This window comes from Monoraphidium neglectum (assembly GCF_000611645.1).
Source record: "Monoraphidium neglectum strain SAG 48.87 unplaced genomic scaffold scaffold00372, whole genome shotgun sequence".
NCBI classification, from domain to species: domain Eukaryota; kingdom Viridiplantae; phylum Chlorophyta; class Chlorophyceae; order Sphaeropleales; family Selenastraceae; genus Monoraphidium; species Monoraphidium neglectum.
The window spans coordinates 1-10,388 of NW_014013256.1; the positions used below are offsets into that span (position 1 = coordinate 1).

The 10,388-nt window shown below is 66.0% G+C and overlaps 4 protein-coding genes across 4 annotated transcripts in view; all 4 read left to right on the plus strand.

Moving 5' to 3' along the window:
* Positions 1–25: 25 nt before the first annotated feature.
* On the plus strand, positions 26–247 carry MNEG_3066 (hypothetical protein; the record flags this gene model as incomplete). The annotated part of the gene is made up of 1 exon (XM_014048448.1): positions 26–247. A coding segment is annotated over one exon (222 nt), but the record flags the coding sequence as incomplete, so codon positions are not given.
* A 3,447-nt stretch (positions 248–3,694) lies between these two features.
* MNEG_3067 (hypothetical protein) lies at positions 3,695–5,018 on the plus strand (the record flags this gene model as incomplete). Its single annotated transcript, XM_014048449.1, has 3 exons — positions 3,695–3,793; positions 3,850–4,155; positions 4,299–5,018. The coding sequence occupies 3 exons, from the start codon at positions 3,695–3,697 to the stop codon at positions 5,016–5,018; spliced, it is 1,125 nt and encodes a 374-aa protein (XP_013903903.1).
* An 801-nt stretch (positions 5,019–5,819) lies between these two features.
* On the plus strand, positions 5,820–10,079 carry MNEG_3068 (aspartate aminotransferase; the record flags this gene model as incomplete). The annotated part of the gene is made up of 12 exons (XM_014048450.1): positions 5,820–5,826; positions 6,117–6,235; positions 6,416–6,504; positions 6,731–6,827; positions 7,074–7,290; positions 7,533–7,609; positions 7,913–7,971; positions 8,161–8,266; positions 8,726–8,899; positions 9,241–9,362; positions 9,602–9,713; positions 10,053–10,079. 12 exons carry the CDS (start codon positions 5,820–5,822, stop codon positions 10,077–10,079), a joined length of 1,206 nt encoding a protein of 401 aa, XP_013903904.1.
* Positions 10,080–10,199: 120 nt separating this feature from the next.
* MNEG_3069 (hypothetical protein) overlaps positions 10,200–10,388 on the plus strand; it is a gene marked incomplete at both ends in the record, with an annotated part of 911 nt that continues 722 nt past the window's right edge. Inside the window, one exon of the mRNA XM_014048451.1 lies at positions 10,200–10,300. Coding sequence (XP_013903905.1) covers positions 10,200–10,300 — 101 coding nt within the window. The remainder of the gene's footprint in view (positions 10,301–10,388) is intronic.

Sequence of the window (10,388 nt, forward strand, 5' to 3'; positions counted from 1 at the left end):
GCCGCGCGCGCCGCCGCACTCGCAGCCCGCGCGGCTCGGCGCCAAGCGCCCGGCGCCGCCGCAGCCGGCGCCCGCGCCCGCGGGCGGCCACTGGGGCTACCCCTGGCCCCACATGCCCGTACCCCACGCGCTCTCGGCCCTGCCGGCGCCGCACGTGCCCTCGCCGCCACCCGGCTGCAGCGGCATGGTCTGGGGCATGCCTATGCCGAGCGTCATCACCGCGCCGGGCATCCCGTCTTACTCTTGAGGTCGGTCGGGCCACCTCGCCATTGGTCGGGGTGCGGATTGCGCGCCCTGCAGCCGCCGCAGGGCTTTGCGCCCTGACGATCTGGCCCCGCGATTCGCGCGGGGTGCGCGCTATTGGCCATTTAAATTCAGACGAAAAAAGAAAAAGCGCCAGGACCCTGATTGGGTGGCAGCTCCGCCGCTGCCGCCGTTGCACCCTCGCATGCTATTGCCTGCGAAAAGATAAACGCCGAGCCGTATTTTGCGCGCGCCGCGTCGTCCCATGGGCGGCCGCCCTGCTCCGGGGTCCTGTGACCGAAGGCCCGGGGCATGGGCGGCCAGCCAGGGTTTGCCCGGCCCCGGCCCTGCGGCCGCTGGCGCTTTCAGGCGCCCCTTCACCCCTCTTGCCCATGGCTCGCTGGGCGGCCGGCCGGCGCGCCCGGTCCCCTCTGCTCCCTTGCTCGGTTTTGGGCTCGCTTGCTGCATTGCTCCCTGGGGGCGTGAGTTTGATGACTGCCCACGCCTCCATCGCCCCAGGTCCCATGCTGCATGCCAACCTCGGCACCCCCCCCTCCCACGCAACCACGGGTGGAGTGAGCTGTTGCGCGGCTGGGGCGCGCGCGTCCTTTTGCGCCTCCCCTGCAGCCACTGCGGGGCGTTTCGGCCGCGCGTGGCCGGATGCTGGGCTGATCGTGGGCCGTTTGGGGACGACCATGACGCAAGGATGCCGCATCGGTGGCGGCCGCGTTTTGGCCCCCAAATCTTCCCAGCTACAGCTGCTTGCACTGCCCCCGTTGCCGCCGCCTATGCCTCCGCTCGCGCCTCGCACTGAGCTTTCAGAAGAGTCAACATGCGTTGGCCTAATCAGCGCTCTCCGCCCTGTTGGCGGCGCGGCGGCGCGGGCGCCACCATCCAGAGCCGGGAGCGCCCGCCCGCCGGCCTGCGCGCTTATCCCCTGCCTTCACCACAAAACAGCGTCCAGCCTGGCGCCCTCAGGCGTGCGTGCCGCTGCCTCGCAGCCATCACGATGACATCAGCGGCCCGGGCAGCGCGGGGCGAGGGCAGAATGGCCCCCCTCTTCCCTGGACGGCCTCGCCATCCTGCTTGGCCCGCCGCTACTTCTGCCACCAACAAAGCCCCGGGGCCAAGGCAGCTCTTATTGCCTTCCCGGCGGCCCCCCCGCCTTGCAACCCGCTTTGCAACCCGCTATGCACCCCGATCGCCCACCAGGCACCGCGCCCGCCTTGTTTGCAGGGGCGCGGCGGCAGCGCCTGCAGCAGGTTGTGCGTCCGCAGCCCCGCACTGATGTGGCCCGGCAGGGCGCCCGCTGCGCCTGCCGCCCCGCGCCGCCCCGCCCGGCCTACGTCCGTTGAATGGGGCGCGCCGCTTAGGTCGAGGACGGCGGTATGCCCTGCGCTCCCCCTCTTTTGCCAGCCTCAGCGCAAGCGGCGGCCATAGCAGGGCATTGGAGCAGCAATCGCGCACTCGCACGCACGGTTGCTCGCGTAGCGGCCTGCCGCCTCGCTTGCCGCCGCCCATATGCTTGCGCACAATCTCTTCTACTGCAACTGCCACCACCAACCAACCGACATCTCGCACAAGCGCACCACGCATCTCCCCTGTCTCCTACCCCCTACCTCCCACGACCCTTCCTCCCCGGCTGCAATGAGTCTTCCCGTCCTGGATCCCCTTCAATGAACTGGCTTGCGCCAACTCTCCACACTTGCGCCCCGCCGCGCGCGCGCCTGGCGCCGCGGCCCCCTCGGCACTGCAGTTCTCTTTACCGCACCCTGCGTTGCCAGCCGCCTCGACAGCGGCCCCCGCACCGCGCTCCTTTTTCGCAGGCCCCGTGGACGGCGGCCGCCGCTGGCGCCGCTGTCCCCGCCGCTCCACCTGTTTTGTGTCTCTGGTGGTTTTTGGCCTGGCTTTGTGTGACAACTGCAAAGCAGACGCGCCCGCGGTTCCCTGCTCACCCGCCCTTCCCGCTCTGCTCTTGCGGCCTGGCTCTCCCTCATATTGCGAGGGGTATGGCAAGAGCGAGCAGGGTCTCGACGCAGCCCGCTACCACCCACGTCCCCGCCTCCGCCCGGCCCTGTTCCCTTCCTCTTTCACCCCAAATCCGACCGACCGCGAGTGGTGAGACGCCCCTTCCCGTGCACGAGAGTTTTGGCAGCCCTCTGGCGTCTCGTGCCGGAGCAAAACGAGGCGGCGCGTCGCGCACGGATCCACTGAACAAACACGACAGCCGGCTGGGCGCTGCGGCAGGCGCAAAGCGCGCGCCCGCACGCTGCTCTGCCGCCGCTTTTTGAGCAATCCGATCGCAAAGCGCCTGCTGGGCGCAGGCCCTACGCAGCATGAGCTGCGCACTGCGTGGGGTGCGCGCCTGAGGTGTTGGAAGGCCGGAGATGGCAATGATGGTGGGGGTCCCGTTGTGCTGCACCCGGGCGCATACCCCATACTCGCGCCCAGGCTCTCGCCCTGCGCCGGGCGATGGTGTTAGACATCCTGCCCGATGTTTTCATGAGACCAATCAGGTCTGTGTGTGAGGAGCACTACCGCGTGTTCTGCAGCGACGCAACCGCCCCCGACGGCGCGGCGTCGCGTGATCGATGCACCCCTGCTTTGAGCAAGGCCGCCGGCCCCGAGGAAGTCGCCTGATGAGACGAAAACCCCAGACTGTTGAGATCCCGCGAGCAAGTTTTGGGCCAGGGGCGGCGCGCGATGCGCGCGCGCTTTTCCGCTGCCGCGCCTGTGGTTACGCCCTGGCTTTTGATCATACTGCTGATGAGACTTGTTTTTGTCGTGGACCTGTCGCGCCACAAACTGCATACACACAGCTTGACGCACTGCACCAAGGTAGTCCTGATGGGTTAAGGGCCGAGAACTGTAACACAACAGCACTTGCAGGGCCCTGCTCGTCTGTTGTCTCTTCTTGCCGTGAAGGTTACGGCGTGGTGCAGCATGTGAGGAAGCGGCACATTGTCGTTTGCGGGGTTCAGCGCCTCCTCCTTCACAACTTGAACACCTTCAGCCGACATGCTCACCTGAATTGCTCCCAGGTAAGGCCCTCCTACCTGGCAATAATCATTGATTGTATCCACTCTGCCACTTGCCAACCTCTGTCCAGCGTGGTCGGCTGCGGCTGTACCTGCTCCTGTGCAGGTGTTACGTATGGGTGGGGTACCCTCACTTCGCTTCATCAGCGTTCAACGTCCAGTGTTGCTGAGATATTGATCAACAAGTTTCTGCGCGAAGCTGGGTGCCTGACACTGGCGAAGGCGCGAGATCATTTCAGATCTGCATACGGGACCATACTCGCAAGTGATATCTACAGAGTGACTCATAGTTGTCTGATGTAATGTAATCACGTTAATAGCAATTGAGGCATTCGTAGCGGCCACGCCTGCGTGCAGTACGTTGGCGCACAGCGAGCAGTGCAGCAAGAGGTAGAGCATGCAGCCTTGCGAGGATGGAGCGCCAGGCCCCTCGCAACAGGGGAGCAGCAGTGCCCGACCTGATCGGCCGCAACAAAACAATCAACAGCCTGGATGGGGCCATCATCCAGGCAGTCTAGCCAGGGTCCAAGTTCCTCCTGCAGACCACGCGGTGAACTTGCCAGGACAGCGTGATGAGCAGCAGCAGCAGCAGCAGCAGCAGCAGCAGCAGCAGCAGCAGCAGCAGCAGCAGCAGCAGCAGCAGCAGCAGCAGCAGCAACTGCTGGTGCAGGAACAGCGGGGACAACAGCAGCAGCCGCAGCTGCAGCCAGGGCCACCGAGCGTTGACTTCCTGTCGCCCAGCTTTGACGCGCTGCTGGCGCTGTCAACCGAGGGCCTCGTCCCGCCCGTGCCGGATGCTCCCACGCTGGAGTATGTAGCCAAATTCAGGGGCCTCATTCCAGAAGAAGGGCAAGAGGACGCGGCGGCGGCACCGGTGAGCACAATTCTGCAGCAAACCTGGGACGTGCGCCTTACGGCCTGCTGCTGGTCACCTTGCTCAGAGGCCAGCCCCGCCAGGTGGTGTGACCAAATGCACCGCATGACGACGCGCCCCACGCCGACCGTCGCCGTCCACAGAGCTCAGCAGCGGTGGGGCCGGCGCCTGCGCCGGCTGCGGCGGCAGCAGAGGCGGACGCCGACGCTGCGCGCGCCAAGGCAGCGCGGGTAGCCAAGGCGGCGGCCCTCAAGCAACGTGCGCAGCACGCCGTGTCGCGCGCCGAGGCGGGCGTCGGCGTCGCGCCGCTGCCCGACGTAATGTCCCTCGCCGCCGCCGCCGGCGGCCCGCTGGCCGCGCTGGCCGGCTGGCGGGACGCGCGGCGGCGCGTGCTGGTCGTCACGCGCCATGCGGCGGGCGTGCGCGGGCAGGCGGTGGGGACCGTGGTGGCGTATGACCGCTACATGAACCTTGTTCTGCGGGACGTGGAGGAGCACTACACTGTGATGATCAAGGTGGCGCGGGAAAGGCAGCAGCGTGGCGAGGGGCAGCAGCAGCAGCAGCAGCAGCAGCAGCAGCAGCAGCAGCAGCAGCAGCAGCAGCAGCAGCAGCAGCAGCAGGATCAGGAGCCCCAGGATCCCGCGCCGCGCGAGCGCGTGAGGTGGTGCCGCAAGCAGGACCGGCGATTCAGGCGGCTAGACCTGGTGATGGTGAGGGGCGACCAGGTCGTGCTGGTCGCGGCCGGCGAGGGTGCAAGGACCGCTGCGCCGGGCGCCTGCGGCGGCGGGAAGCCCGGGTCCGCGGCGGCGGCCGAGGCCGCGGCCGGGGGCGGGGCCGGCGGCAGCGGGGGCGGCGCGGGCTGATGGGATGCACGCGGCCACCTGGCTGTTTCGCCCTTTTGTTTGCCGCTCGTGGGCGCGTGACTGCCGCTGTACCTGGTAGGTGTGCCCATTGGCTGACCGACCAAATTTCTACGCGTTTGTTATTGCTACTTTTTTTATCAAAGTTTTGCCAGAGCCAAAGTTGATACGTCAATCGGCGCCCCTTTAAAATAAAAGAGGCGAGCGCGGTTAGGGCGAGGACGAGGCCAGCCGTGCAGGGCGCCCGGCGCCAGGGACGGGTCTTTGTTGCGCCTGAAGGTCATCGTTCATGCGGTTGCCCGGGGCAGGCGGCCCCAGTTCAATCCTGTTGTCGTGACATGGGCAAGAACATTGATGAAGGGCGACACGTGGTACAACTGCCCATGTGGGCGCCAATGTGCAGTGATGACCAGCCAAAAAACCCACCTGTTTGGCGAGCGGTTAGAGACTATGTAAATGTGCCAACGTCCTCCAAGTCTGTTACACAAATACGGACAGTAATCATGGCCTCTCACTGCGGTGTGAGCGGCATAGGTAGCACCTGCACCACACGCCACGTGCTGACTTCCATGGCTCCAGTCTGCATGACGGTGCCACCGATCTGGGGCATTCGCTCTTGTCCCCGTGCAAGAAGCCTTGAAGCTTTGATTGATAAGCTGTATTGTACTGTACGTTTTTGTATCATCTGCAGCTTGTATATCCATCCCATTTATAGCCGACCTTGCTGCGTCAGCAAACCAGCGTCAGGCCCTATTCGCAAGGCCAAGCGCCTACATCACCACGCTCACCATCAGAATTGAGAAGATGTCCGGTAAGCTCCTCCGCGTTTGCTGCTGCCCGCAGCTTGGCGATGCGCTTCTGCCGCCGCCTTGCCGCAGCACGCTGAACCCAGTGTGAAGGGGCAGTGGGGGTCATCTGTGCACACGCCGTGATGCCAGATGACGCGTGTACAGCACGGTGATTGTGCTTGCTAGGGCGACGCTCTCAGCCACGCTGTTTTGGCCGGGCCGGCGGCAACCGCCACGCGCCAGCTAGGCAACTGCTTGGGCACCTCATCCTGACGCGCGCGCGCCCTTTGCACGGCCCCCGCTCGCCGACCAGGCCGCGAGGAGGCCCTGAATGGCGCCGCGGCGCGCCTCCGCACGCTGTCGCTGCAGCTCGCGCCGTCGCCGTGCGCCGCGCCCGCCGCCGCGCAGAGCTATTTCGAGGGCGTGCAGCAGGTGCTGGCGCCTTGCTTGCTCCCAAAGCAGCCGCCGCATGCGTGCATGCACCCCAGGGTGTGGTCCTCTCCTTGCCCTGCTCGCCCGCGGACTCTCCTGCCATCGCCGCCGACTGCCCACCAGCACATACTGCATGCGCGCCGTGGCACACCTTGCTTGCTCCGCGCCCCCCCCCCCCAGGCGCCCCCTGATTCCATCCTCGGCATTACGGAGGGCTTCCTAGCCGACAAGAGCCCCAACAAGCTCAACCTGGGAGTCGGCGCATACAGGTCTGCCCAGCCCCCTGCACCCAACACGCCGCCGCCGCCGCCACCGCCGCCCCGCCACTCACCCTTGCGCGCCACCCTGCATCGCGGACGCCGGATCGCGTGGGCATGCACACACCCGTGCACCCTCGTTTTGCTGCGCTGGATTGAAGGCGAGGCATGGCCGGGCGTTGCGCCGTCCCGATTCAGCGCCGCCCGCCGTCCCGCCGCCCGTCCCGCCACGCCCCAGGACCGAGGAGGGCAAGCCGCTGGTGCTGAGCGCCGTGCTCAAGGCGCAGCGCATCGTGGTGGACGACCGCTCGCGCAACAAGGCGCGCGCACGCGACGTCCGGGCCCACGCGTGGGGCTCTCGGCAGTAGCTGCATCGTGCACTTACTTCCAGGGCCCCGCATGCCGGCACGTGCAGGGGAGCAGAGGCGCGCCCTCGGGCTCCCTGCGTGCCCCGAGGGCTGCCGCTCGCGTCCAAAGCCTGGCTGTATGTCACCCCTCCAACCGGCCACGACCCATCCCACCACTGCGCCCACAACGCCGCGTCACCCTCTGGACACCCTACCCACAATCACACCCGACAGGAGTATCAGCCCATCGGCGGCAACGCCCAGTTCTGCGCCCTCTCCGCCGCCCTGGCGTACGGCCCCGACTTTGATGGCCTCAGGGACGGCCGCGTGGCAGTTGTGCAGACGCTGTCGGGGACGGGCGCGCTGGCTGTTGGCGGCGCGTTCCTGGCGCGCCACTACGCGGCCAGCAAGCAGGTCTTCGTGCCAAACCCGACCTGGGGCAACCACCACGGTGTGTTCCTGGTTTGAGCCGCGCCGCGCGCCGAACGTCGAGCGCCGCCGCCGCCGGCGTCGTGGTTGGGGCTCCGCGGCAGCCGCTTGCCCGCCGCGGCGGACGCGCTCGTACCTGCCGCGCGAGCGCCCGTCCTCACCCTGCCGGCCGCCACCGCGCGGCCGCCTGGCGTTGGCGGCCAACCCCAGTTGTGGCCCTGTGGCCCTCCCGCACCCGCTGCGCGCCTCCCGCGGCGTCCGCAGGCGTGTTTGGCAGTGTGGGGCTGACGGTGAAGACGTACCGCTACTACCACGCCGCCACCAGGGCGCTGGATTATGAGGTGCGCAGCCTTTGATTTTCTGTGCGCGTCAACGGCAGCTGCACACGGCGCATGCAGCCCCCTGGCCCCGTCGATTGCACCGTGGCAGTGGGGCTGTGGAGCCTTGGTGCCTTGTTTTATCGGCCAGAGCGCTTTGCAGGGCGCGCCCGCCTACATGCGCTGTCTGAAGCAGGGGGGGTACCTGCGCAGCCGGGGGGATGGCGCCAAGTGCAGCCGTCACTAAGGGCACCCCATTTGGTGTACCTTCGTGCCTCCTTTGCGACACACATCCACGCACAGCACCACCACCATCGCCACCACCAGGGCATGCTCTCTGACCTGCGCGCCGCGGAGCCGGGGGCTGTTGTGCTGCTGCACGCCTGGTAAGGCCCCGCAACGCGGCCCACTAAATCGCGGCTCAAATGCCAACTTGCAGCCTGTTGCTCGCCACCCTACCCCTGCCCCTCAACGCCTGCCTGTTCCCACCTTGCTGCACCCTTGCTGCCTTGCACTCGTCCACTCACTTCGTTCCTGCACCTGAGCTCCTCTGCCCCCACCCGGTTCCCCTGCAGCGCCCACAACCCCACTGGCGTGGACCCCACCCCCGACCAGTGGCGCGGCATCCTGGCGGTGGTGCAGGAGCGAGGCCTCATGCCCTTTTTTGACAGCGCATACCAGGTGGGGTGAGGTGGGGGATCAGGGAGGTGGCCGCATGAGAGACAGACAAATCCAGCGGATTCTGCCGGATGTTTGCACACTAGCGCTAGCCGCCGCCCCGAGCAGAGCGGGCCTCCGAGGGCGCACGTGCCGAGCGGGCTGGCCCTTGCGATGCTGCTGGTCCTGCTGCATTGAGCGTGCAATGCAGCCGCCAATGCTCGATGCCCACGCAACGCCTCAAACACGCTCAGCCACCCACCCACATATTGACACACAAGCACACACCAGTGCGCACACAGTCACTCACACAGTCGCACACACAAACCCCCTCACGCACACGTGTACAAGCATGCGTGCACACGCAAGCACCGCTCTCTCCCCGAACACACACACACATACAAACACACACAAACACACACACACACAAACACACACAAACACACACACACAAACACACACAAACACACACATACACACCAGGGCTTTGCCAGCGGTGATCTGGACGCGGACGCCGGTGCTCTCCGCATGTTTGCGTCTGCGCGCCGCCGCGACGGCTCTCCCCAGGAGATGCTGCTGGCGCAGTCCTTTGCCAAGAATATGGGGCTCTACGGGGAGAGGGTGGGCGCCCTCTCTGTCGTCACGCAGTCGCCCGAGGTGCGCGGCCCCTGAAGCGGCCCTCATGGCGGCCGTTCAGCAACCTGGACAGCGCGGCGCCTGGGCAGATTACAAGTTGTGGCTGCCTCCAACCCCTGCAACCTCTGCGCTTTGCCGTCCCACACCCCCCATCAGCCCCGCAGTGAGAGCACCCATCACACCCATGCTGCTGCGCGCGCTCACACAACACAATTTCTCACAACACACACACACTCAATATGTGCACTCACAGACAATTTCTCTTTGTCGATATGAAAACACACATTTACATGCACACACGTGTATACACATGCACACACTCGCACACACACACGCGTGCTCACGCTACGTGACGTCTGCAGGTCAGGAAGCGCGTTGACAGCCAGCTCAAGGTGGCGATCCGCGTGATGTACTCAAACCCGCCCATCCACGGCGCAGCCATTGCCGCCATGGTCATGGCCAACCCGGCGTTGTCGGCAGAGTGGTGAGGGCGCTGGCCGAGGGCTCTAGGCCTGTCAGGGGCGAAGCAAGGGCGGGAGCCCTTGTCACTCTTTGGCTGCCAGACATGCGGGCCTCCCCCTGCAACAACGCGCTTTTCCTGAGTCACCAGCCATTGGATATCATATCCTCTTGCTCGGTGTGTTAGCTATCCAGGCTCGCAGACGTGTCCACCCCCTAACCATGCCCTGATCCTGGGTGTGACGAATCCGCCGACGACCGCAGGCAGGCTGAGCTGGCGGGCATGGCCGGCCGCATCAAGGACATGCGGCGCGCCCTGGTCGACGCGCTGGCGGCCGCGGGCGCCCCCGGCAACTGGGACCACATCACATCTCAGGTGGGGCCCCGGCGTTTGGGGGGACACTGGGGTGCGGGGAGGCCCTCCCTCTCTGGACAAGGTTGTGGGGCTTTCGACAGTAGCCTGCTGGCTACCGCAGCAAGCTCTCCCGATTCAAAATGTACCTACTGTATTCTGCTCTGTCGCTTAGGTTTTGCCCTGACAACTCGATTATGCGTGTGGACCTGGTCCATCACTAATCTCAACCTTCCTTCCACATAGATTGGCATGTTCTCTTTCACGGGGCTGACAAAGGCGCAATGCATGCACCTGCGTGACAAGTGGCACATGTGCGCACGCTCATCACGGGCGTTTTTTCTTGTGCTGTTTCGGTGGCAGGGGGCGCAGGCTTGGCTGGCTGCCTAGATGCTTAATGCCACCGCAGCACACGCGGCAAATCGCTGCACATGTCCCTTGCTGGGTGAGGGAAGCAGGCTGCTGCCGGCCTGCCGTGCGCCGCTGTTTCTCTTGTCACCATCCGTTGACATGCACCGCACCTCCCCACCTTCTCTTGACCCCGCCGACCACCACGCCAGCTACATGACGCTGGACGGCCGCATCAGCATGGCAGGAGTCAGCCACGCCAGGTGAGGGCGCACAGCACCTGCCTGCCCTGCCACCCCCACTGCCGCAGCCCCACCGCACTCCACCCAGGGACGGCAGCGAGTCGGCCCC